Genomic DNA, 27,286 nt, shown 5'->3' on the forward strand with positions numbered 1-27,286 from the left:
GCCCTGGGTGAATCCCGCCCTCCTGCTCAGGGGTGGAGGGCAGAGGTCACCAAGGCGCCCTCCGTTAGCTGGAATTGGGGGAGGGGGCGGGGGGGGGGGTGCTTGGGGACAGGGGGCCTGAGCGCCTGGGGATGTGGTGACCGTGGGATGCGTGCTCCAGAGGAGTACCGGCCCTGTGTGTCCCTGGAGGGTGTGAAGGGTAGGGGGTGAGCCCCAGGAGTTGGTAAGGGGGGGCCGTGGTGCGTGGGCAAATGCGCTGACGTGTGTAGGGCTACGTGGATGGGATGTCCTGTGTCTGCTGGTGTGCCGGGATCGAAGAGTGTGGGCCATGCGTGTGTGTGCGTACGCACACATGTACACGTGCCGGCGGTTGTGGATGGAACTTGACCCAGAGGTTGGCGGCCAGGATCCCCGAGGCCTGACATGTCGGCCGCGTGCAGTACCTGTCACCCAGCCTTGGTTAGCACCCCTCCCCGGGGACAGTGCTCCTGCCGTTTCCAATCCAGCTCCCCACCCCAGGAGATGAGGTGGGCACTGTGCCCTGACGGGCGGCCTGCAGACCCCACTGCTTTTCTGACATGAGGCGGGCCGAGGGTCCTGGGCTGGGACGGGGGACTGGGGTGCTGAGCGTCCTCTCCAGCCTCAGGTGACGTGGGGTCTGTAGGAGACCAGCCCCAAATCCGGCCTAGTTAAAGCTCTAAGGGCCTCCAGTCATTGGCCATTGGTTTGCCAGCTGGTGAATGGGCTGCCAGTAAAGTGGTCCTGGGCCCAGAGGGAAGAACAGCTTTTCCCTCACTGAGCTGGGCTCATTCGCTGGCTGCCTCTCTTGACCAAACATATGATGCTGATTGCGGTTCTGGCGGAGGCTGCTCCCGGGGGAATGGGGACAGTGGAAGAGGCACCCAGGTGCTCCAGGTCAGCTGCTCCTTCAGGACCCTCGCTTTGGGCTCCTGCCCCGATTCAAATTGTCCCCTCTGCTGGGTGAGTGGGTCTCTCTTAGCACGCCCTGGCCCGTTCCCTCCAACTACATAACCGGTGGCCAAGCTGACTTAGGTTTCTTGTGGTCTCATAGATGTTCCCAGTCCAGCCAGACTGGGAAGGGGGCTTGGGCCATGCCAAGCAGAGCGTCACCGTAAACAAGAAGTCAACGGACTTCCCTTGAGGCATGGGGAACAGTCCAGTGGGATCAGTGAACAAAATATGGCTCCAGGTCACCAGGAGTGCACAAATCTTTTCATCCCATTAAACTCCTTTAAGAGCACGTGCCCATCGGGCACTGCCTGGTGAAAATCCAGCTGGAACCCTTCCCTAACCTCTGCTCTCTGGGGTTACTCACCCAGCAGAACGGCTGACCCATGAAACCCTCTGGAAGAGGGGGCTGGGGCTAGGGGTGTTCAGTGTGGAGCTGAGAAGGCTTCCTGGAGGAGGTGATGTTACAGTGGGGACCCGGAGGAAGCGGTGGAGGGACGTGGATGGATAAAGAGGAGCAGAGGAGCTTTCATACTTGGCCAGAGGTGTGAGTACAGGCAGGCTTGGGAGGGGCAGGAGGTCTCGGTCAGCTGGTATCGAGTAAGTCAGTTGGCATGAACTAAACAACCTAAGGTGGAAAGAGGGAAAGGAATAAAAATCACTCATCACTGGGTGCCCACTTTATGCCAGGCTCTGTGCTGGGCATTGAGGTCTCAAGTGGGGAGAGCAAGATTAATCAATTACCCAAGATGATATAAAAGATCTCCCATGACAAGAGCTCTTTGAGTTGAGGTCTCTTCAAGCCAGCCACGAGGAGAATGCCTAGGGGACTTACAAGAACCCGAAGCCCAGAGGTGAGGGCCAGGTGGAGAGAGGCAGCTGGGAGTCACCCACTCACACACTGGAGCAGGGCAGGGGTCCACCACTTTGGGAGGGAGCAGAGAGCAGAGGAGAAGGCCTGAGATTGGACCTTGAGGAATTTTTGCCTCCAGTGACCTGTCACTTGCCTCACTTCAGCCCTGGCCCTGAGGGATGAGCCTTCACAAGAAACAGAGAAGAGGCAGCTGGAGGGAGGGGACCAGGACTGAGTGTCCGCCCCGCCTTGTGAAGTCCCCTTACCAGGTTCCTCCCCTATGGTATTTTATTTCATCCCCACTTTACAGATGATGAAACTGAGTCTTGGAGAGCTCAAAGAGCTCAGGTTGAGGTCACATAGCAAATGACAGAGTCATTTCACCAGAAATGAAGTGAGAGATGTGGGCAGGTCCAGCAGACAGTTTCAGAGTATGTGCTACGTCCTGAGGGTGCCCTGAGAGGAAGTGACGTGAGAAGGGCCTCGTGCCATCCTTTAGAAGAGATGTTAGGACCACCCCGCAGATGGTGATTATCATAGCAGGATGTGACTGAGTGAGGCTGTGTCCTGGGGGGCTCAGAGGAGGGAGCAGTCACACCCAGATAAAGGGATCAGGAAAGGCTTCAGGGAAGAGGTGGGACTTGATAGGGTCAGGGGGATAAGTCTGTTTAGAAACACATAGATGGCACAAGGGTGCTCTGTGTTGAGGGGAGAGCACAGCCAGGGCATGGAATAGGGGAAGGGAGAGCAAATATTCTGTTTTTTCAGGAGCATAGCGTAAGAGTGGAGGAGTGATATGGGACCAGGTTTCAGAGGTGGATTGGGGGTGACCATCAGGGAGGCTGGATTTGACATGCAGTTGGCCTTCAGTTAAGGCTGTTGACGGTATGGAGCAGATAGCACAGTGATCAGGTCTGAACCTCAGGGAGACAAATGGGCAAACCTGAGGAGCTGAAAGTTCACTGCTCGAATCCTCACCGGGATCTAGGGGGATCCCAGTCCCTAGTTTGAAAACCCTTTGCTGGATTCTTCTCCCTCTTCCTACAACCACACTAGGGATCAAACTGCTGGGCCCAGGACACTGGTTACGTGGTTCTTTCAATGAGTGCCACTCTGGAGATAGTGAAAGACACAGGGTCAGCCCGGGCAGCAGGAGGGGTTGCTCCCAGCACAGCCGCGAAGGGGGCCACGGGTGAGGGATCGGTCCGCCTGCTTTGCTTGTACAGACCTCATGCTGGAATCTGAGTAATCACTATCTGAGACCCCACAAACGTGAGGCTGTAAGTTAAAAAAAAAGTCACCGTATTAGAAGAACGTCAAAGAACCGACCGCTTAAAAAGTAGTCGCTACCTGAACAGCTCTCCTTGCTCAATGCCAGCATCAATCCCTGCCCATCACTTAACTTCCACGCCCATCAGGTCCTCTTTGGTAGTTGGGTGGGGTCAGCAGTTGACCATACGGCGCCAATGGACTGCACGGTGAAATTGCAATCCTGTGAAAGCTGTGGATTTTAATGACACCAATCAAAGGGGACAATGGAGGACTCTTCTAATCCTACACAAAGTCATAGACAAATGAGAACCTGGCAGAGTGTAGGCCAGTTAATAACACCAGGAGAGAAAATTGGCCACAATGAGTTCATGATAGGAAACTTTAATCGTTATGCCGTGACAGTGAAATATGAAATGAAAAAACGTCATGTCATGCTAGCATATAATGTTCAGAAATATTACCACTCCCAACCCAATCAATACTTGCTTTGTTCTTTGTTCATTGAAAATTTTAGCATGTGGTTGTACGTACAATCTTATTTTGATAATGTTAGTTTTTCTTTTCTTTTTTTATTTTTTATTTATTTATTTATTTATTTATGGCTGCGTTGGGTCTTCGTTCCTGTGTGAGGGCTTTCTCTAGTTGCAGCAAGTGTGGGCCACTCTTCATCGCAGTGCGCGGGCCTCTCATTATCGCGGCCTCTCTTGTTGCGGAGCACAGGCTCCAGATGCGCAGGCTCAGTAATTGTGGCTCACGGGCCTAGTTGCTCCGCGGCATGTGGGATCTTCCCAGACCAGGGCTCGAACCCGTGTCCCCCGCATTGGCAGGCAGATTCTCAACCACTGCGCCACCAGGGAAGCCCTATTTTCATATTTTTAGTTTCATCTCTTACAATAAAATCCCAGTTGAAAACTTTTTTCCACTCACCATTTCCTATGAAATTTTCTACCCTGTCTTAAGTGGATTCACTTGGCCCCTTTCTGGTCCAATTGTTGTGGAAATATGGAGACCTTATGTGGTCAGTGTTTAATATTTGTAAAGTTTACGAATGAATGAACGAATGAATGAACGAGTGAGTGAATGCCATGCACTTAGCTTTTCAAGTCTCTTGCTTCTGCATTGCCTGCCTCCCCTTAGGTCATTCCTTCATTTACTCAACATTTAATGAGCTCCTTGTTGATTGCCAGGCACTAGGCATACAACTGTCTACAAAATATACAAAAATCTCTGCCCTCATGGAGCTTATATTCTAGTGGACTCACTGGCAAATCTCCCCTTCCCCCACCTCTTACTCCCTTCCCAATAGGTGGCTACTGTCCCTGGGACCATATTTGCTCAGAGACCCACGTATGGATCGACTCGGTAAGTTAGATGAGGTGATGCTATAGTAACAAGCAGCAGTGTTTTCATTCTTGCTTGTGCCGCACATCCTGGGGTCATGCACGTTGTCACGGAACGCAGTCACTTTTCGGTCCAGGATAGCAGAGGCTCCTCGTGGACACGTGTCTCCATGATCACCATGGCAGGGAACAAGACATGGCCAATTACACACTGGCTTTTACAGCTTCCACCTGGAAGTGACCCACTTCACTTCCACTCAGTTCATTGGCGGAAGCAAGAGACACAGCCACGCCTTCAGAGGGCCAGGGAAGTTCAGCCTGCCGTGTGCCCAGAGGAGGAGAGCCAGAACGATCTGCCCACCAGCACGAAGATCACGCTCTGGCTTCTCCAAGAGGGGGCGGCGTAGCCTTCAGGAGGATGTTAACGGGAAATTGGGGGAAGAGGAAAGGTTATCTTGGGTTGGAGCCCTTTGAGCATCTTAGCTCCCAGTCCTGGCTGCTAGCTCTGATCAGCAGATATGAATGCCTTGTGGCCAGCAGAGCTTGCTTCTGCCACTCTCAAGCCCCAGTTTAGCAAAGCAGCAGGTTGGTTTTCACAGGGTCTTAGCTTGTGCTGCTGTAACAAAAATACCATAGACTGAGTGGCTTAAACAATTTACTTCTCATAGTTCTGGAGGCTGGTTGTCCGAGGTCAGGGTGCCAGCAAGGTCTAGTTCTTGGGGAAGGACTTCTTCCTGCTTTACAGACAGCTGGGCACTTTCTTGCTGTGTGCTAACAGGGTGGAGAAAGAGAGCTCTGGTTTATTCCTCTTCTTGTATAATCCCATCATGGGGGATCCACCCTCATGACCTCATCGAAATCTAGTTATGGAAGGCCCCACCTCCAAACACCATCACACTGGGGATTAGGGCCTCAAAATATGAACTTAAAGGGGACACATTCAGTCCATAGTATAGAGGAAGCTCTGCTACAGGAGTTCCAATTCTGTTCCGTTACTTCCCCTCTGAGCCTCAGTTGCCTGATCCTTAAAATGGGGATAATAATCTTTACTTTGCCCCTGCTTGGAGAGCTCCAGTCAATTCATGGATGTGAACGTGCTTTGATTATAAATCGCTTCATACGAGGCATGAATGCTCTTTATTATTACTGTTAAGGCTCAGTGGTGGATTTGAGAGGGTAAGCTGGTCAGGTATCAGAACCCCCTCACGACTTTTAATTCTATCATTTCAATTCTTTGAACCTTGAAGCGTTTTCTAAGATATCCCCTTTCTAGGAGATTCCTCACAAGCCTGTTGGGAGGTCCGGCCTTGACCAGCTTTGTCCCTCATCCCATCTTCCCCAACACAGGACAAAGCTGCCCACTCACCTTTAATAGTCAGCCCCGTTTCATTCACACAGCTTTACCTTGGCCCCTGACCCCCTAGCTGAGTCAGACACACCGTCCAGACTCGAGAAGCCCTTACTCCAGGCCAGGCACTGTGCTTGGCACTTCACACACATGGCTTCATTTTGTCATAATGACGCTAGGAGGTAGGCCTCTAATGTGTTCATTTTACAAATCAGAAAACTGAGGCTCAGAGAGGTGAAGTCACTTGTCCATGTTACTCAGAGATGCAAGTCAGAGGCTGGCTTCAAACCTAACTCTGCTGGGACTCCAGAGCCTGAGCTCTTGACCCTCAGGCTGGGGGACTCCTGCTTACTTGCCTCTGGTTGGTTTCATCTCTGTTGCTGACAATTCCGCTTTGTACCTTGGATGGGCTTTTCTCTTGTTTCTGTGGATTTGGTTAAGGCAGCATGGTAAATGCGGAGACACCAGAACAAGACTGCCACAGTTCAAGTCCCAGACCTATCACTTACTAGCTTTGTGACTTTGGGCAAGTTTCTTAACCTCTCTTAGGTTCACCCAGATCATCTGTTAAAAAAAACAAAAACAAAAACTTATAGGGTTAGGAGGAATCAGTGTGATAATCGACATATATTACTTAGCACAGTGCCTGACTCAGTGACAGCCTGTTACAAGTGTCAGGAACCTCTAAATTCTCTCTCCTTACATCTGGTTGGCAGTGGGGAACTCTGTATCCCAGACCCATCTTCTTCAGCTGTCTCCCTCCTCCCTGTTAACTGTCAGCTGGCTCTTTCCCACCAACAAAAAAAGAGACACTGCCGACCTCTTCCGAGGTTCTCCTGCAGTAAGTTGCCCCTTGAGATCCATTTGGAGGCCTCTGTGTGCATCCACTATGGTCCATTTGCCTCTTGGTTCAGAGATTTCCGTTGGGAGTCGCCTCAATTGTGCTGACTCTGCAGGAGAAGAGCCATGGGGCGGATCCATCATCTGTGCTCAAAGCACGGGGAAGGATGTGCCCCATCCCCACTCCCATCCCCACCCTCCACTCCTGGAAGGAACATCAGAAGAGCAGGAGCCAGTGGGATGTGGAACCTGGGAGTTTTGCCCCAATCCATGCAGAGGGAGCACAGACCCTGCGTAAGAGCAAGCAAGTTCCCAGCGGCACTGACTGGGCCTTGGCACATGGACCTGGCTAGCGCGCAGCAGGGGGACTCTGTTAACAACCCAGGTTTTGGAACCAGACTGCTTGGGTTCAAATTCTGACTCTACTATGACTTGCTGTGTGACCTTGAGATTTACTTAACCTCTCTGGGCTTTGGTTTCCTCTGCTGTAAAGTAAAGATGATCTGCTTCATAGGGTCTTTATGGGGATTAAATGAGATAATCCTCCCAGGCACTCCAGAAACACTAAGTGCTGCAGTCAGACATGTGGTCTCCTTCAAATGAGGAACCAACGACCAGCTTCAGTTGCCTTAGGACAGCCGCGAGTACTTGATTCCTTCCGGAATGGACTGTGGACTGTCAATTTGGGAAAGGGGTACAGGATTAAATCTCTAACCCCACTTCTTCATGCTGTTAGATGAAGACCCCAAGCCCCAGGTGGAGTTGGGAGGTGACTTCTTATTTCATTCTGCAAAAAAATGTTGAGGGGGTGATAAAGCCTTATGGTTAAGACATCAATCTCTGAAGCTAGAGTCCAAATCCCAGCTCTACCACTTATGAGTATATCACCTTGGGCAAGGGATATAACCACTCTGGCCTCAGTTTCCTCATCTGCAAAATGGGGATGATAATCATGCCTACTTCACAGGGTTGTCCCGAGGGTTACCTGAGCGAATAATGAAAAGCATTTAGAATAACACCTGGTAGGTGTTCATTGTTCAATACATGTTAGTTGTTATTCTTTTTAAAGAACTGTTTCAGCCACCGCTCTGTGTGCTGGGGAATGTAACAAGGAACCAGATGGCTTTGGTCCCTACCCCCGGGGCATCCACCCTCAGGGTGCTGGACAAAGACAGACACTAAGCCAGCAACCACCAGTCTTTCCGTCCCACCGGCTGTGCTGTGTGCCAGGCCTGAGAGGTGGGCACAGGCTGTATGTGTGACAGCAGGGTCCAGTCTGGGGCCCACGTGAAGTGGGTGGCAGAGCTGGCACTCAGGCCTGGGGGCCTTGACCTCCTGTCCAGTGGCCTCAGCCTACATAGCGTCTCTGTGCCACCTGAGGGGACAGCGTGTGTGTGGGTGCAGCCTTGCAGCTCGGCATAAATCGACCTGGGACCTCAGAGGGAGGCTAAGGCAATGAGGCAATTCTTCAGCCAATACCTAGGCTGGGCGCCCTGGGAAAGGGGGTCCCTGGGGTGGCTGGATGGCAGATCTGGGGGCTCTGGGTGGCCATGGCCACCATGGGGAAATGCCAAAAAACACAGGTGCCCAGACGCAGTCTAAGTTGGTGGGAAAGTAAGACTAGGAGGAAATCCCAAAGAGAAAAGGACATACACTGGGACAAGCACTGTATATGTAATATCTCACTTGTAATCCTCACAATAACCCTGGGGAATAAACTACCATTTTCCATGCCCATTATACAGAGGGTGAAACTGAGTTTCAAAGATGTTACCAATGAGAAAGTGTTGGATCCAGAGGAGGAAAGGCAGGTTCCGAGAGCAGGAATTAGCTTCCCTGTCTGTCATTTCACCACTTAGAGGTGTTTGGGGAGGGCACACCATAAGGACGCCTAGGTACAGTTCCCTATGGCAAGGGAGCAGCTCCAGAAGGGAAAGGTTTACAGGGTGGGTTCTAAAATAGCCTTCCCTCCACGCCATCATCCCATGAGCTCCTCAGCAGACAGGGAACGATGGCCTGGAGATACATGGATGAGGCCGAACCCACATGGAGAATCCATTTAGTGCCTTTCAATGGGGCCCGCAAGGATGCTGGCAGGTGAGCCAGGGGTGCTCATCTTGCAAATGTGCCCCTGGAAGGATGGGTATAAACTGAACTTATGGAAATGGAGTCTAGTTTTCCCAGCGATGTGGGAGCTCATTTCTGAGTGACCCCCGCCTCAGAGGGTAGAGACTCCAATGCTGGAAGCTTGCTGGACCCCCAGAGAACAGGCATCCGCCCACCTGCCGACCAGCACCACGCATGTGTATTTAAAGCATCCTCTCCCGAATGTCATACAACAAAGACTCTTATCAGTAACTGTACTGACAGCCCTCACGGACCTGGAGTTTTTGAATCCAGACGTGCCTCTTTCTCTCTCCTTCAGCAGGTCCAGACGCAGCCTCTTAGCTGGAAGCCTCAGAAGGCGTGGGCGGCTTCCGCCTCAGCCACGCGCGGGGCTGACCGTCCCGGACGCCCAGACTGGCTGCGCTCCAGGTCCCTCGGGCATCACAGGCACCCTGGGCGCTGAGAGGCCTGCTCCAGTTCTGTCCTGATTGTCCCCCCAGATCCCTGCCCAAAAGGAGACTGCAGCCGTCTCTGGGATGGAATCCTCCAGGCTTTGGGTTGAAACAGAGGGATTTCCTCTACTCTTCGATTCTTTAAATGAACCCATTGCCAGGGCCTCTTCCCACTCCTGCCGCATCCATCCTGGCCATTCATTCACCCACTCATTCATTTATTCCACAAATGGAGCGCATGCCGTCATTCATTGAGTTCATTGCTGAGCGCCCACTAGGTGCCGGACACTGGGGAGGGAGAGTTCTTGCTTTGAGTTCTAGGAGCTGACAGCCTCCCAGCTGGGGCGGGTGGAACCCCTTCCTCGGGGCAGAGTCCTTGTCTGCCTGTTCGCCTGCGTGGCACAGTGTCTGACATGCGTACATTTGTTGAAAGGACACACAACACGTGGATAATGAGATGGCTAACGTGACAGGTGCTGATTGTGCTGCAGGGTGGGTGTGGAGCAATCCTATTCAGCATAGGACCCCCGAGAAGCCTTCATGGAGGTGGTGGCATTTGAGCTGCGCCTTAAAGAATGAGTCAGATCTCCTCTGGAGGAGGGGATGGCGTTCCCGGCAGCGCCAGCAGCATCAGAAGAGATGTGGAAGCAGGAAACATCAGGCCTGATTGGAGGAATTCAAGTGATCTTACCTGGTTGGAGCATGGGGTGAATAAGGGGAGGGAGGGGGTGGTCACAAGCGTGGGTTTGTTTACCCACATCGGCTGGATAAGAGCCCAAAGTGGGGAGGTTTAGAGGAAGGAGACCAGAATTTGAGAGCCCCGGAATTCTAGAAGCTTAGAACAATCAGCTGGGATCCAGAGAACCCACTGACTCCGCCCCCACTTGATGGGAGCATCAGTGTTGGTCTGAGGGTGGGGCGGTCCTTGGAGGACAGGCTCCCAGTGAGGGCATGAAAGCATGGACTTCCTAGAAGTGTCAGCGACAGGGAAGAGAATGAGGACCGCCCCCCCAGCCCGAGGTGAGTGGGAGGGGGGCAAGGTCAGAACTGCTTGGCCAGCTCACCGTCTGCATCTTGACCAGGCCTGGCTGAGCCCGCTCGGCTGGGGGTCTCCAACTCTGTGGATACAATCTGGGGGAGATCTGACCAGGGTGAGGGTGAGAGGCCTCCAGAATGGCTTTCCAGGCCTTGCTTGTCCCTGCCATGCTGTCTCTGGGACAAAAATGACCTGGGGATGAAAGGAGATGGGGAACTTCAGCTCCAAGGGCAGAATAAGAGGAGTTACTGAGACGGGCACTTGGGCAGAGACCCAAGCACCTTCCCAGCTGGGTGGTCTGCACAGGGGTCAACCCAACCCCAGAAGTGGCCCTCACAGGGACGGCCGATGGAGGAGGGCCGAGAGGAGAAGACCCCAGCCCCATCAGGACTTGCCCGCTTCCCGCCCAGTTTCCTAGGAGGCAGGTGCCATCACGGTCCCATCTTACAGATGTGGAAGCTAAGGCACAAAGAAGTTAATAACTTGCTCAAGGTTACACAGTATGTACGTAGCAGAGCACAGCCGAGTAATTGGCCCAAGGCTACCAGGAAGTGGCTGTCCAGAGAATCTATCCTCAGGCAGTACTCTAGATCCTGGGACCTAGCTGCTACCACACAAGCAAGTTTCTCCCTTTCTAAATCCCTTTCTGAAAAGCAAATATCCCCTGGCAAGGGAGGCATGAGGTCCCGCTCCTTGACCCCAGGACCCCAGTGCAGGAGTTCTACCCTGCTGCCAGGAAGACTGAAGCCAGGCAGGGCCCAGCACCCTTTTCCTTGCTCCTTCCCTGCACATCCTTCCCTCATTGCATCTAAATCAGGTCACACTGCGCCTGCTGCAGGCACCTGTCACCCAGCCTCTGTGCTCAGCCTGGAACACTGCACCCCAGGCTGTTCCAGGGCAAACTGGGGCCTGGGCCACAGGCTTCCCCAGAGGCACCTCTGGAGCCTGGAGGATGGACGGGGGCTGGCAGGGTTCATGGTGCAATCGGGATCACAGCCCCACCTTGAGAGGCATCAGAGCAGGGGAAGCCCAGGGTCCCTGAGGCTCACAGCCCTAGTTCACCAGGGTCCTGGTCCTCCCTCCCCCTCCCCCTCCCTCCCTCCCTTCTTTCCCTTTCTCCTGTGCTCAGCACGGACCAGGAGGCAGCTGGGGAAGGGAAAGTACAGGCTTTGGAGGAAGGCTGCTTCCTATCCCAGCCAGCCTGACCACTCACCAGTTATGTGATCCTGGCTTCCAGATGTCCCCCTCAGTTTCCCTACCTGTAACGTGAGGGATTGTGAGCATTAGCAATGACTGCAAAGCACTAGACCCTGGTAGGTGCCTCCGTTTCGAATCCCTCCTCTGAACTGAGCCCTGGCAGGGAGCTGGGGCACAGGCAAAGGAGGAGGGACACCCCCTGTCCTTACCTCGCTCACAGCCCTGCAGAGGAGACAAGCCATCACAGATGGGCAGTTACGGAGCTTTGTGATGTGTGACGTAGCAGACAAGTTCCCAGAGGCTGTGGAGGTCCCGAGGAGGGCGTGTCTGATGGGCTGGGGTATCAGGGAAGGCTTCATGGAGGAGGTGACAGTGGAACTGGGTCTTAAGTGATGAATAGGACTTTGAAAGGCAGAGAAGAAGGCCACAATCATTACAGGAAAAGGCTCCGGTGTGGGAAAGGCATAGTGAGGTCAGTGTGTTTGGAGCAAAGTGAACATGTAGGACATGGCAGGAGGTGACACTGAACGGTGATAGGGAACCGATGGGGAAGAACCTTGAATGCCATGCTAGGAGTTTAACCTGCCTTGTTGGACAAAAACAATGGAGAGCCATTAAGCTCAGGGGAAAGGGAGGCTGCTGTGTGTGTGTGTGTCTGTGTGTGTGTCTGTGCATGCATGTGCCTACACATGGGGTGACAGAGGGGATGGGAAGGGAAACAGCCTGGAGGTTGAAGGACCAGATACGAGCTGGTAGAGATGGTCCAGGAGAGAGCAACGTAGCAGCCCCAATGGGGATGGAGAGCAGAGGAGGATTTCAGGAGAGCGTTTGGGCAGAAATTTCAAGGCTTGGGGAGAAGCTTAATGCAGGAAGCAATGTAGCCTCACGGTTAAGGACATGGGCTCTGTGGTCCTCCTGCTTGAGTTAACTCCCAGCCCCATCACTTACTGGCTGGGTGGCCTTGGATAAGTTACCTCACCTCTCTGAGCTTTGGTGTTTTTATCTGTAGTACATGGATAGTAAGAGTACCTAAGTCTGAGGGGTGCTACCCAATTTTATATGTAAAGCACTTGGAATGATGTTTCATCTATTTGACAAGTATTTATTGAGCATCTACTATACCCCGGTATTATTCTATGGGTGGCAGATATAGCCAAGAAACAAACTAAAAGTTCCTGCCTTCACTGGGGATTATACTCTATCTAGAGAGTTGGAGAGACACATTAAACAAGATACATAAGCAGAATATACGGTCTATCAGATGGTGGTAACTGCTAAGGAAAAAACAGGAAAAGAGAGCTAGGAAGTGTTGAGAGGTTGCAATTTTAAGAGCGACCTAAGTGCCTGAGTGACTCAGGTTTTGGAGATGGAACAATCTTGAATGGCATCGCAAGTTCAAGGAATGAGTGGAAATTGGAGGCTGAGCTGGAGGGGTAGCAGAGGTTCCTGAGATGCGGGGGTTTGGGGATAACCGCTCAGTGAGCTGGGTGCACCCTTCCCATGGATGCTGAAGTCACCCCAGGTGATGGCAGGGCTTGGGGAGCAGGGAAGCCAGGAGTCAGGTGCCAAGTGTTTGCTAACAGGAGGGTGTGGTTGGGACCTTGAAGATGACAAGCAACAAAGCGGGGGTGGGGCGTAGCTAAAAGACATCAGCCTCCCAACCTGAGGGGTGCAAGGAATAGCAGCCCCTCCTGGAAGAAGGGGAAGCAGGTCCTCAGGCAAGGACACAGAGAGCCTCTCAGGGAGCCTGCTGGCTGCCGAGTGGTGGCTGCAGAAGGCATAGTGGGAGGTTAGAAGAGGAGGAAGAGGGCCAGGGGCTGGCTCAGGGGCACAGAACCACGGAACATCCCCTGTGGACGGATGGTCTGTTCGAAGATGGGTGGGACCTCCGTGCTGGCGGGGAGGGTGTATCTGGGCTGCTGACTGATAAATACTGGGATGAAAACCTAAATGATGGATTTAACTCCGATATCTTCCCTGGGGAGCTGCCCTCAGCTGGAAAAATGGGAAACCCAGAAATGGCCAGCTTTGCACTGTGATTATATGTATTGATCCATTCATTCATTCAACAATATTTATTCACCACCTGCTAATAATGCAAGCACTCCTCAAGGCACTTGGGATATATCTTGAGAAAAACAGGTCCCAAATCCTTGTCCTTGTGGAGGGGAGACAGGTGATAAGCAATAAACATAATAAATGCTTTATATAGAGTATGTTAGTAATATGTGCTCTGGGAAAAATAAAAAAGCAGGATGAGGGATTGGAAGTGAAGCCAGGGGAACAGGTTGCAAGTTGAAATACAGTATTAAGGATAGGCCGCCCTGAGAAGGTGCCATCTGAGCAAAGACTTGAAAGAGTGAGGGTGAGAGCCACGTGGATATTGAGGGGAAAAGCATTCCAGGAAGCGGGAACAGCCAGTGCAAAAGCTCTATGGCATAAGAGCCAGAGCAGAGTCACCAATGGGGAGATCAGAAAGGAAAGGGCATGGGGCCCAGATCAGGGGGTCTTGAGGGGCGAGGGGAGCTGGCAGGGGTTTGAACTCTAGAACCACATGACTGGATCCATGTCTTCAAAGGATCTCTCTGGCTGCTCCACTGGGAATAAACTGTAGGGGGACAAGAGGGTGGCAGCAGTGGAGGTGACAGGAAAGAGTCAGGTTTTGAATCTGTTGGCTCGCAGCTTCATTTAATATCTGTCACCTCCATTAGTTTATATGTCACTTCTGCCTTGTTCTCCTGTCTCCCAGCACCTAGGTGACCTCTAAAGGTTAGTGTTCCTGGGAGGCTGCCGGCATTCATTCATTCATTCATTCATTCATTTCACGTTACAAATATTTATTGAGCTCCTACTATGTGCCAGGCACTGTGCTGGGTACTTTGTACACATTATTCAATTTAATCTTCACAGTGCTGATGAGATGGGAGCTATTGGCCCCTCCACTCACCTGGTTTTATAAAGGAGGGGACGAATACCCAGGGATTACAGTGGCTCACTCACTTCTTAGAAATCCTCTTTCCTGCCCACCCCCTCACTCTCCCCTTGGCTGCTCTAAGGTCTAGTGGCCCCTTCCATCCCTTCTCCCCGCCCATTCACTCCCCTTTCTCTTTTCTCTCACCTCACCAGCCCAGATTCTGCATCCCAAAAGTCAAGGACCTGGGAAAAGACAGGTGGTCTGGCCGATCAGGAAGGAGGTGAGGCGGGTAAACGCCTAGTGAAATATTGACCCTGCCACACTAAGATCAGCCCCTGTCACCACCTCAGCCCCGCTCACACCACACTGTTCCTGAGGCCGAGCCTGGCTTCTCACACTGTCTTGGGGATGATGCTGGTGGCTTCCTCCCTGTTAGGTCTCTCCTAGGTGTTTCCTGTGGCCTGATGCCCACTGGAGGCCCAGGTTGGGATGGTTGGAGGGGGGATGCTCAGCCTTACTTGCTCTGGTCCCCATCTCTCGCGGGGCTGCCCCTGGACTCCTCCAGGAGAAAGTCCCGCACACGCACCCTGGGTACCAGTATGTCCTTGGGGCACCCCAAACTCATGTGCAAAACCAAACGCATCTGAGGCCTCGATGTCCTCACCTGCAAAACAATACACTTTATAAGGTTGTGAGAATTAAATGAGATAATATGTGTGCCTGGCACAGTTTCAATTTTCAACAAGTTCCACTTGCTGTTACTATTATCTTCCCCCACTCCCCAACTCCTCTGCCTCTGGATTTTAAGTTCCTTAAGGACGGAGTTGTATCTTATCTTTGTATGCCTGGTGGCTAATTCAGGGCCTGGAACGCAGTAGGTGCTTATCAATGCTGGATGAATTGATGAAGACTGCATGAATTAGGCCCTGCAGAATTTCAAGTTTACTCTTCCCAAGAGGGCTGACATTGTTAAAGAGTCAGTGCTGCGTGAGTCTGCCTGTGTTATCAACATCGCTCACCCAAGCCCCACTCTCTGGGTGAGAGTCACCCCAGGAAGCTGGGGTGGGCACAGGGCAGTGTAGGATGAGTGGGTTGGCTGAGATGTCCTTGGCAAAACTCTACCTCGAGTTGAACTGAAGCTTAAGTTCAAGCCCACCACACGTCTGGGTGCTGGTTCCCAATCAGCATTCCGGACAGGAGGGAACCAGGAGGAGGAGGAGGAGGGCGGGAGTGTGGATGGCAGGGGATGAGGCTCTGTCAGGAAATGACCTCCTCCATCTTGTTCAGGGCTTGGCCAGGCCCCTGAGACAGAGAACTCCTGAAAGCAGGCAGCTGGGGATACAGCCGCTCCCTCCCAGCTCCTTCTCTTCCTCCTGCTGTCAGTCAGCCCACTGCAGATAAACCAGGGCTGAGAGCTGTCTGGGCCGGAGCCACAGAGAGAACATAATTAAAAAGACACTGCTGGCCTGGCAGCGAGGGAGGGAACAGCCGAGGATCCTTGCTTGGGGACATAAGGAGGACGTAGAAGCAAAGAGTTCCCTTCTCAGAGAAAAGGCAGAGTAATCAGCACTCACTGAACAGCCTTGCAAATAAACGGCAACAGGCTACCAGCCCACAGCAGCTTTGCCTGGCACATCACCGAGAGGAAGACCCAGAAAGAATCTCAAATTCGTATTCCACACCCTTTGTTTGACTTTGCTTCCCACTCCCACCCCACCTCATGAAGGCAGGTGATTGCCTGGGAGGGTCTCAGGAACCTCATAGAGACTCGATACCCTGCCCTGAGAAGCGCTCCGAAGTCTTTGGTGTTGGAATGATGACAGTCATACATTCTTTTATGTATTCAGTCAGCACTGAGGATGCCGTGGGCAGCAAAAATAGACCTGGCCTCCAGGGGCATGCACCCCAAACGGGGTGACGGACATGAATAAAGTAATCTCACGGGAACAAGATGCATCCCTACAGACTAACTGAAGTGCTCCGAGGGAGAGAAGCTCGGCTCTGTAAGAGGCAGAGAAAGGATGCTGGGCATGCGTGGACTGGCCTCCCGGCAAAGGGGGGCTCTGAGTTGACACTGAAGGACAATAGGAGGTCACTAGTTTACAGTGGGTCATGGGGTGAGCCTTCCAGGTAGAGGGTGACAAGTACAAAGGTGGAGAGAGCACAGGACACATCTGAGGGATGGCATGGAAGCTGGGAGACACACAAAGTGTGGTTGGGAACATGATGACAGATCAGCTAGAGAGGCAGGCAGGGCCAGATCACACAGGGCCCTAGGCCAAAATTTTAAAAGGGTTTGGTCTCTATTCTAGGAGAAATAGGAAACCATTGGTGGGTGAGAGAGGGTGGCGGGGGTGATGGAAATCTGTCCAACTTGTGTGTTGGTCTATTCATTCTGGCCACTGGGTAGAGAATGGATTCCGGGGTTGGGGGGTGGGGAGGAGTATATTCAAGAGGCCAGTTAGGAGCTGCGGTCCAGGTGGAGATGGTGATGGCTGGGACAGGGATGCTGGTGGCAGAGGAGGAAAGGCATGGATGGATGCCCGGGTCTTCCCAGAGATAAATCATGATCTTTGGCAATAGCTTAGGTGTGGCGGTGGGAAAAAGAGGTGCCGAGAACGGCCCCCAGGCTTTTGGTCTGCACACCTGGAGGGATGGTGGCTCTTTTCACTTTAGTATCTTTGGAGGGGTGGGTGTTTCTCACTTCCCTTACACCCCACGTGTTGACTGTAGTGGGTAGATTCACTGCAGTCAGCGAAGGAGGGGCTTGGTGAGCTATTCCAATCATCTCATTCTGCAGAGGAAGCATCTAAGGCTCAGAGATCACGGGACCGACAAAGGGATGGGACCAGAGCCCCTGGAGTCCCATCCGGAGCTCGGAGAGCACTGCCCATGGAGGAGCCCTGGTTGGGCACGAGCCTGCCTGGGCTCTAACCCTGCCTGCGCTCCCACCCACTGAGTGAATCCGGGCAGGTCACGTGTCTTTAGGCCTCAGCCTCTCTACCGTGAAATGGAAAGAAATGGAATGACCACTCCTTCTCTTCTGAGGGGTGGTCAAGAGTCACCGTGGGTCACTGAGTGGGAAGTAGTTGGGGGAAGTGAAGAGAACAATGCTTTGACTTCCTGTGGGGGCTGAAGTGGGAGAACTGAGTTGGGGAGGGATGGGGGGCCTCTCCCCACTCCCTGCCTTCCTGTTTCTTGCAGGCCCTGAAGGCTGAGTAGCCAGCAAGATGCCTGGTCTGCTGAACCAGATCACAGGGGCAGCCCTGCCCCTCACCGCATCCGACGTCACCTCCTTTGTCAGTGGTTACGCCCTGGGTCTCACCGCCTCCCTCACCTATGGCAACCTGGAAGCCCTGCCCTTCCAGGGTAAGGATCCCTGTTGGGGCTTCCCCGGGACCACCTGCTCCTCCAAGCAGAATCCCCATCCTGACATGTATTAGCTGATTGACACCGGACAAGTCATGTCACCTCCCTGAGTCTCAGTTTCCTCATCTGCAAAATAGGAACACCACTTCTGCCCTGCAGGTCTTAAAGCTGGTAGCAAGTCAGGTCAGGATTCGAACCCAGGTTTGGGCTCGGCCCCAGCCCACTGTCCCAGCCGTATTTATGTTCACAAGCCATGCCCACCTGTGTCAGGTAGTCAGTCCTCCAGTTTCCCCAGTGAACCTCACGGTAGGAGAGGCGTCCAGACTCAGTGGAAGCCAGGAGCTCCCAGTCGTAGGTGTGGCTCTCGTGCCCGTGACCTTGGGGAAGCCGCTGTCCTTCTCGACATCAGGGTGCTCCTGCACCTGTTTGGACGCCAGGGTTTGCAGGAGGAACAGATGAGGTAATACATGAGGAAGGACAGCGTGGAATGGAAAACAGTCTGCAAATATTGAGTCATCAGCGCAAGGCAGTCAGGAGTGTGGACCGGCGTTCCCCTGCAAGAGATGTCTGTAAATTACACTCCTCTCCTTGCACTTAAGGAAGGGAGTTAATGGGAAGGCTGGCCAGGAGGGTCCTGCGTAAAGGCTTGTTATGGTTAGCGTTGCTTCTCATCCACGGTGATGGGGGCCTCCTAACCCCCAAACTTCATGTCTCGGGGCACCACCCTCCAGCCTGACCTGAGCTTCTGAAACTCTTTCAATTCCCAAAAGAAACCTGCGAGGGAAAGTCTCCTCCCTGCGGAAATCTCCTGGGCAGAGCAAACGACCCTTTTCCTCTGTTTAAGGAAACCTATAGAGGGTGGCTTAAAGTGAGACCCGCGAGGAACCCAGGGACTAAATTACTGAACAGCTCTGGGACAGTCCTTTGGCTTTCCATGTGCAGAAAGAACAGTCCCCCCATTTTATAGATGAGGAAACTGAGGGATGGGAAGCTGGGATTTGTGGAGAGTTCACCATGGGCCCAGCACTGTGCTGCCCTCATGTTAGTGGGCAGATAAAATGAGATACGACCTTGATCCTCTGAGTGTGGTACCCCAGCCATCGGCATCACCCAGAGCTGGTTAGAAATGCAGAATCTCAGGCCCTGTCCCAGAACCACTAAATCAGAATCTGCATTTTAACCAGACCCCCAGGTGATTCACGTGCTCTTGAGTTCGAGAAACACTGAGATATAAAGATGTAGGGCACGCACTATGGGGGATATAGTTTAGAAAGTGGTGGCTGTTTTTTCCATTTTCATAACGACCCTGAGTTTGGTTCTATTATCCCCATTTTACAGATGGGGCTGTGAGGCGTAGAGATGCTAAATGTTTTTATCCAAGGTCACCAGACTGGGGAAGGGGGCAGGGCCCGGATTAGAACCCTAGCCCTATTCCTCCAAAGCCCCAGCTCCTGGGCGCCACGCATGGGACCACCACACAGAGGTGTCTTATTAGTCCCACACATCAGGTCACATAAAAATCCAGATTTCCACTCTCTCCTGAAAACTCAGAAGCCCTGGTCACACCGGCCTCACAGGCCAGCAGAGTAAGTGTTGGCTGGGACAGGGGAGCAGCCGTCCCTTTCCAGCTGCCCTGCAGCTGACAAAGAACCTGCTGCTGTGCATCTCCTGCCCAGCCCCCAGAACCAGGAGGCCCCAGCCCAAGTTCTCTCTGGAGTCCTCCAAGTGGCAGTGAGTACCATCCACTCGGATGGCAGACCAAAGGCTCCAGTTCCTTCTCAGGGGTGGGGCATGCAGAGTGGGTCTGGGCACCCTGCAATGCTGGGCCCTGCTCTGGCAGGTCTCTTTGTATACCCACTGGATGAGTACACCACGGTGATCGGCTTTGAGGCAGTCATTGCCGACCGAGTCGTGACAGTACAGATCAAGGACAAAGCCAAGATGGAGGGTGGCCACTTGGATGCCACCGGCCTCCGAGCTGCAACTGTCACAGGTAAGAAGGCCAGAAAGACTGTGGCAGGGCCTGGGCATGGCTGGAGTCTCAGGCAGACTGAAAGGGCAGCAATGGGATAGGGTAGAGAGAGCACTACACTAAGAGTCAGGAATCCTGTGTGACCTCAGGCCAATAATTAACCTCTCTGAACCTCACCTTACTATCTGGAACATAGAGGTAATTGTTTCTGTTCTCACCTGGAAAGAGTGGTAAGGCTCAAAGGAGGCAACAGAAGGATTGTTAAGATATCTCTAAAACACAGAAGAGCATGTCATTTAAGCTCAGAGGCTGTAGAATGAGTCACACCAGGATTTGACTGCCTATCCTGCTGCTTGCAAGCTTAGATAAGAAATTAAGCCTCATTTGTAAACTGTAACTAATAATCCTATGCATCCAAATCTCAACAAAGAGCATGCAGAACACTCATCACAGTCCCTGGTACAGAGTAAGTACTCACAGCCTGGATACTGATGCCTGCTATTGAGGATACTGAGTCAGAGAGGGTGAGTGACTGGCCCAAGGTCACACAGCATGTTAGTGGCAGAGCCAAGGCTTGAGTCCAGACCAAGGATCGTATGATATGAGATTCTTACCATTGGATTTATGATGGAGGTGAAGTTTGTTCACCTGATCATTGAGATGTTCAAGAATCTTTTAATGAACATTCACGATGTGTAAGATGCAAAGTTTCCCCCAAGATTTTAGGACTTCTCCCAGCTTGGAAGAATAGCTAAGATATGCCCGGTAGTGACCACGATACGAAGTTGACAGTGGCTATGCCAAAAGCGGTCCAGATAATGTCAGAGGAGGGAAAGAGCGGTCCAGGTGGGACCAGGGAGGGTTTTGTGGAGGGGTTGGATGGATGGGTAGGATGGGCTAAGAAGGAATGAGGGATGGGCCTTTCAGATGAAAGGAGAGAGCATGGATCCTGGGGGAGGAGGGAATGCTCCACCGTGATTCTCGGGGGGGACATAGAGTCTGCGGATAGAGATGTGACCCTCTGTTGGGGAGTTGTGGGTCCCAGTCTCCCAATCCCCACAGGATACAGTGGAAAGTACACAGGCCTGGCATCAGACCCACGTAGGTTCAGATCCTGGTTCAATAAATTAGTTATTTGTTGAGTAACTTGAGCAAGTTGCACCCACAGGCTGAGCCTCAGTTTTCCCATCAGCAGAACAGGCTGCTCTAACCTAGCACACAGCAAGCTTAGAGGGGATGGGGGAGAGTGTATGCACAGTCCCTGACTCCAGGCCTGGCACTTAGGAAACTCTGCATCATCCCTCCTTCCTGCACACCAGGAAAGGTGGCTTTGGATGAGGATTTGGAGCGGATCCTCTTTGTGGTCAACCTGGGGACTGTCGCCCCCATGGAGAACGTCACCATCTTCGTCAGCACCTCCTCGGAGCTCCCGACGCTGCCCAGCGGGGCTGTGAGGGTCCTGCTACCTGCTGTCTGCGCCCCAACCGTGCCTCAGTTCTGCACCGAGAGCACTGGCCCCTCCAACCAACAGACCCACGGGTGAGGAGCCCCCGCCCAGACAAGCCCAGAGTCCCGGGTGGGCAGCAGGGAGTTGGGCGGGTGGGAAGGATAGGAGGTGAGGCTGAGCTCTGTAGCTGCCCCCGTCTCAGTAACTGTCCCTCCCCTGCTCACATTTCGAGCACTTAAGAATCTCCCTGAAATGCTCTGTGTTGGTACTGGTCAGAAGTGTTAGGATTTGGACAGCTTGGTATCAGAATTTCCAGGCATTTTTCTTTAATGCATTCAAGAGGTATTTTCAGAGCACCTAGGTGCTAGACACTGGGGTGGGTGCTAGGGACACAGAGGACACGAAACCCACATGGTCCCTTGCCTCTTTGGAACTTGGTGGGAGAGATCATTATCCAACAGATAACACAACTAATGTGAACTGTTTATGAACTTGCATGCATAATTAATTATGTGAAAAGTGCAGTAAAGGAGAGGTTCATTGGCTAAGAGTATAAAAGAGGGACCCAACCGGGGGCGTCTGGGGGCCTGGTCAGGTTTCTCTGAGGAGTGGTATTTCAGCTGAGGGCTGAGCCAGGAGGGGGATGGATATAGGCACAGAGAGAAGCGTTCCTATAGGTGGGAATAGCAGGGGCAAAGGCCCTGAGGCAGCAAGGACAGGGCCACAGAGGGGAACTGAAGGACGGGTGACATGAGATGAGGCTGCAGAGTTACAGGACACCCTGTGGCCCTGGCAGACTTTGGATTTCTCCCCGAAGCAGCAAGGAGTCATTACAAAGGGTTTTCAGCAGGGCCGGGAGGGTACACTCCAGGACAGTTTCTCTATACTCCCCCGGTGGGGGAGGAGGGAAAAGGGGGTGGGTCACAGCCTGAGGCACCTGCACCTGAGATGGGGCTCCTCCCATTTTCCCACCTATAAGCCCTGGGGGACTAGCGTTTCCTCTGCAGGGAGAGAGGAGGCCAGTTTTAAGGTAGCCTGATGCATACAGGAGATGTCTTTTGAAGTCGTGTATCTTATCATTCAATTCATGTCATTAAAAAAAGAAATCTGTTCCACAGTATATTAGCACCACTGTGGTAGAAAAATAACACTTGAATTAATTACCAGTTAAACTACTTAACTCCCCCTCCCCAGCTTTGAGCCTGAATCTTTGAGCCAAGTTGAAATCTGGGAAGATGTACCATATGTACCTAGGAGTTTCATACATACCCTGCATGGGCTATGGGGGCAGCTGGGAGCACGTGCCCACTGGGACACAGAGCACAGTGACAGTAAACCCCTGGACACCACCAGTTAAAGTGCTGACCTCAAGGTGACCTGACGGGGAGGGGTTATTTTAGCCTCCCACGTGGGGCCAGCCCAGAGGGCACTCCTCAACCACCCCACAAATAGTAATTAAACACCTACCATGGGGCAGGTACTGTTTTGGGTGCTGGGAATACAGCAGTAAACTAGACAGACAAGGTCCCTGCCCTCGTGGGGCTAGCATTCTAAGGGGGGAGACAGACAATAAAGTAGTAAGCCCACATACATGTCATGTGTTGGGTGATGAGCTCTATGGAGATAGATGCTACAGAGGCTAGAGGAGGAGAGGATGGGGTGGGTGCTAGTTTCACTAGAATAGACAGGGCTTAGGCAGCATTTGAGGCCTGATCTGAATGAAGGGGGCTGGCCATGGAAGAATACTGGAAGAAGAACATTCAGGGCAGGGAGCAGAGCGGGCAGTGAGTGCAAAGGCCCTGAGGCAGCAACAGGCTTGGTGTGTTGGAAGAGCAGCTGGAAGGCCAGCAAGACTCTAGCAAAGTGGGAGAGTCAGACTGTGTAGGGCCCCGAAATCTAGAGTGAGGACACTTGTTGGTACAACAGAGAAGCTGGTGGCACCAGCCAGTCTCAGGCCAGGGAGCACCAGCTCGTGTGTCATCTATGTAAATGCTGCCATAGGCACCAAGCCAGGTGCATGGGAGAGGCAGGACCTAGCAGACCTGGGGGCATTCAAGACCTCGGTGGATCAGGGAACAAGAGGCCAGGGAGTTCCCGGCACCCCTGAGGTGGCCCTGCTAAGCTAATTCCTGCCCGTTCCAGCAGGCAGAGTTAACAGAGATGCTCTTGGGAGACGCCTGCATCAAATTCTGATGAACCTCAAAGTTGCTTAGATAGAGTGACATGGGAAAAAATAAGAAAAATAGATAATACCAAGTGTTCGTGAAGATGAGGAGAGAAGGAAACTCTTGTTCATTGCTTGTGGAAGTGGAAACTGGCCCAGCCACCCTGGAAAGCAATCTCGGGCAATACTCGGTGTGTGCCCTTTGACCCAGGGATCCCAGAGAAATCCTTCTATACGTCCAAAAACAACACATGGATGAGGATATTCATGGTGCTGGCGTCTGTGGACACAGGGAGGTGAAGGCAGGAACAAATAAGTACAATATAACAGATGGCCCCAAGCCATAGCACATCAGCAGCAAAGACTTCGCTTTGCAGACAGCCACCTGGACAGAGCTTAAAGACACAGTGTTGGGTGAAAAAAAAGGGGAGCAATTGAATGAGATTCCTAATACAATGCTTTCTTTTCAACCAAATGTCATGGTGTGTTTTACAAAAATATGTGCATATTCATGACCATAGAGGGGAGGGAAATAGAGCAGGACCAGAGACAGGGTGAGGGATAACAAAGATAAAGGGCCAGAGACTTGAGCGTTCAGCAGGTGACACTTTGCTAAGCGCTTGGTCAAGACAGCTGTGTCATTATTATCCCCATTCAGTGATGAGAAAACCAAGACTCAGAGAAGTGGCTTTATGCAAGGGTTCCCAGCTTGCAGAGACAGAGCAGGTATTCCAGAAGTGATGTGACATAGTGTAAAATGTTTCACGGCCGAGCCGGAGAGACCCGGGTGAGGACGCACGCTCTGCCGAGTCCCAGTGGTGGCCACTTAGGCTAGTGACCTCATCTTGCTGAGCCTCGGTTTCCCCACGTGGGAGGTGGGGGAGATGAGGGCTCTGAGGCCGCCCTCTAGGGGCGTGGTGAGAACAGTGTGAGCCCCCATGCCTGGTGCCTGGCCCATCCGTCGTAGGTAGTGGTACCTTAGGTCTGAATCCAGGCTCTCCCTGCAGTCAGGCTGAGTGGGAATGTCAGGATCTGGGGTGGAAGGAAACTCCTCAGCCCCTCTGTGAGTGGGGCTGCAGGGGTGCCAGGGCTGCCTGGGACTTGCCGTTTTCTCCATGTCTTCTCTTGCTGGCCCCCTGCCTCAGCCCTGACTGGCCGCCTCCTCCTCCTCTCGGCCCCCTTCCCAGCAAAGACAAGCATTGCTTCGGCCCCCAGGCCCTGGACTCCTGGAACAAATTGTGCCTGGCGACTCTCCTGGACACCGATGTGTCCAACCCCATGGAATACGAGTTCAACTTCCAGCTGGAGATCCGTGGGCCCTGCCTGCTCGCAGGTGAGAGGGAGCTGGCTAGACCCGGATGGGGCTGGAAAGAAGATTCGAGGCCACGGCGGGGTGGGGAAAGGAAGGGGAGGGAGGGAAGGCTGGCCAGCCCAGATGGAAGACAGCCTGAAGCTCATGCCCCTCCGCCCCCGTTTCCTGCTCCCCAACATGTGGCCCAAGATGAGTCTTTCCCAAGGACAGGTTTCAAGGCTGTCCCCACCCCCCACCCCCAATGGCTTCCCTGGGGAAATGCCCACGAGGCCATGGCCGTCCGAAGTCCGCAGTCCTCGGTCTTCTTCTGGAGTCACAGCCACAAAGCTGCTTCCTGCTCTTCCCCCTGCATGGCAGAATCAGCTGGGGAACTTTCCAAATCCCACCACCTAGACCCCACCCCAGAGCTTCTGATGACATTGGTCTGGGGTGAGTCCTGGGCATTGGAACATTGGAAAGTTCCCAGGCGATTCTAACGAGCAGCCAGAGGCAGGTACCACTGTTCTGATGGTTCCCCTCCCCCACCCAGTCAAGGTTTTAAAAAGACATTAGGGTGTGGTTTCTTGTCAACAAGCGTTCTCCCAGAGCAACAGGACATCCCAACACAGAGGCATTTATGGAGTGCCGGCCGATGGAGCATGGAGCTCTTTCTATCTTTCTGTGCCCTGTGAGGAAGCCATTCCTTTGACCCCCACTGGATCGTGAGGTCAGGGATGGAAAGGCCATTAGACACCATCTAGCTAAGCCCCCCTTTTGCAGATGGGGAAATTGAGAAGGTCTGTCCACGGTTTTACATAGCAGGTCAGGAGCCCCTGATGGGGCTGGAGTGCCAGTCATCTCTGGCCTGAGTCTCAGGGTCCCCCACCAAGCCCCTCTCTCTCCGGGGACTCCTGAGCCTATCCCACCTTTCTGTGCCACTCAGGGGTGGAGAGTCCCACCCACGAGATCCGAGCCGACGCCGCCCCGTCCGCACGCTCGGCCAAGAGTATCATTATCACCCTGGCCAACAGGCACACCTTCGACCGGCCCGTGGAGATCCTCATCCACCCCAGCGGTACTGTGCACCAGGCGGGGCCCCCAGAATGCCTGTGGGAGGGAGGAGGTGCTGATCCCATGGGGCACAGACACGTGGCCCCCCACCCAGGGGCCAGTGAGAGGGTAGGGGCGCGTGACAGAGGAGAGGAGACCAACTACTTGCCTCCTGGGAAACTTAGCGCTAACTGGCAGAACCGAGTGTCTCTTGCCCCATTCTAGCTCCTGAGACCCCAGGGTCTCATCCACCCAGTGGTGCACTTTGCCCCCAGGCCAGCTGAGCAGAGATCTTTGAAACCCTAAGCTCCATGAGACCCTGGCAGCTCTGAACACTCAGGGAGCAACTCTTTTGTCTCTTTAAGAATTCATTGAATGTTTAGATGCAAAAAGATCAGAGCCCAGAATCACTCTCATTTTACAGATGGGTAAACTGAGGCCCAGGGAGGGGCAGTGAATCACCCACAGCCACTAGGCTCTCCTGCCTCCCAGCTAAGGAGTCTTCTCAGGGTCCCACACTGCCTCAAGCAGCCAGGGATCCCATCCCCCTCTTCCAACTGGGAGTCCTCCCCACTGTGAAGATCTGCCACTCCACCGAGGCCCCCAGCATCACCCTCACCCTCGGACAAGTGCCAAGAGTTGATCTCATCTCTGCAGAGCCCTACATGCCACATGTCCTGATGGAGAAAGGGGACATGACCCTGGGAGAGTTTGACCAACACTTGAAGGGAAGAACAGATTTCATTAAAGGGATGAAGAAGGACAGCAGTGCAGAGCGAAAGGTGAGGGTGACTGAAGCAACATCAATGGTGGCAGAACTGGGGTGGCACTGGGGACTTGGTCTTTGCTGGACCAATGAGGAGCCTGAACCTGGGGTTGGGGGTGGGTGTGACTTGCCCGAGGTCACACAGCAAGCTGGTGGCAGAGGGAAAGTGGATGTCCAGATGCGGCAGTCACCCTGGCGCTGCCCTCCCGCCTCCTGCCAGGTCACCTGCTCCTAGTGCCACCAAGGTGCCTAAGCCAGGCAAAATTCTAGGCTGGTGGCAGAAACAACCTTGGTCTCCTCCAGGCTAATCCACCCCCAAGAGGCACCAAGGACCCTACAGCTGGGTGCCCTCCCGGCTCCATCTCTACTCCTGGGCCTCCCTTTTCCCACCTGCTGAATGGGTCTCTTGCTCTTCCTAACTCTGGGATCCTTGCTTGCTATTAGGTAAAGAATAAAGGCAGAGCAGGGAAAGCCCGAGAAAGATCCTTTCCCTCTGCCCGCCCCTCCCCCACGAAGTGAAAGGATAAGGGCGCCATCAGCAAGGGGCTGGGGGTGGGGAAGGGGGGTAGGAGGATGCCGAGCCACAGCCACAAGCCACCCCCGCAGTCTCCCTCCTGCTCGTGACCCTGCACATCGAGCCGGGCCCTGAGTGCCAAGGTAGGCTTAAGAATCGCGGGATTGGGGCTTCCCTGGTGGCGCAGTGGTTGAGAGTCTGCCTGCTAATGCAGGGGGCGCGGGTTCGAGCCCTGGTCTGGGAGGATCCCGCATGCCGCGGAGCGACTGAGCCCGTGGGCCACAGCTGCTGAGCTTGCGCGTCTGGAGCCTGTGCTCCGCAACGGGAGAGGCCGCGATAGTGAGAGGCCCGCGCACCGTGATGAAGAGTGGCCCCCACTTGCCGCA

At 53.3% G+C, this 27,286-nt stretch overlaps 1 protein-coding gene across 1 annotated transcript in view; it reads left to right on the top strand.

Annotated features, from left to right (window-relative positions):
• The first annotated feature begins 17,557 nt into the window (after positions 1-17,557).
• VWA5B1 (von Willebrand factor A domain containing 5B1) overlaps positions 17,558-27,286 on the top strand; it is a 39,888-nt gene continuing 30,159 nt past the window's right edge. The window contains exons 1-6 of the mRNA XM_068537753.1: positions 17,558-17,696; positions 19,537-19,689; positions 20,940-21,207; positions 24,467-24,612; positions 25,514-25,645; positions 26,278-26,402. Of these exons, the coding sequence (XP_068393854.1) occupies positions 17,558-17,696; positions 19,537-19,689; positions 20,940-21,207; positions 24,467-24,612; positions 25,514-25,645; positions 26,278-26,402 (963 nt within the window). The remainder of the gene's footprint in view (positions 17,697-19,536; positions 19,690-20,939; positions 21,208-24,466; positions 24,613-25,513; positions 25,646-26,277; positions 26,403-27,286) is intronic.

The sequence above is a fragment of the Eschrichtius robustus genome, chromosome 3 (assembly GCF_028021215.1).
Source record: "Eschrichtius robustus isolate mEscRob2 chromosome 3, mEscRob2.pri, whole genome shotgun sequence".
NCBI lineage: Eukaryota > Metazoa > Chordata > Mammalia > Artiodactyla > Eschrichtiidae > Eschrichtius > Eschrichtius robustus.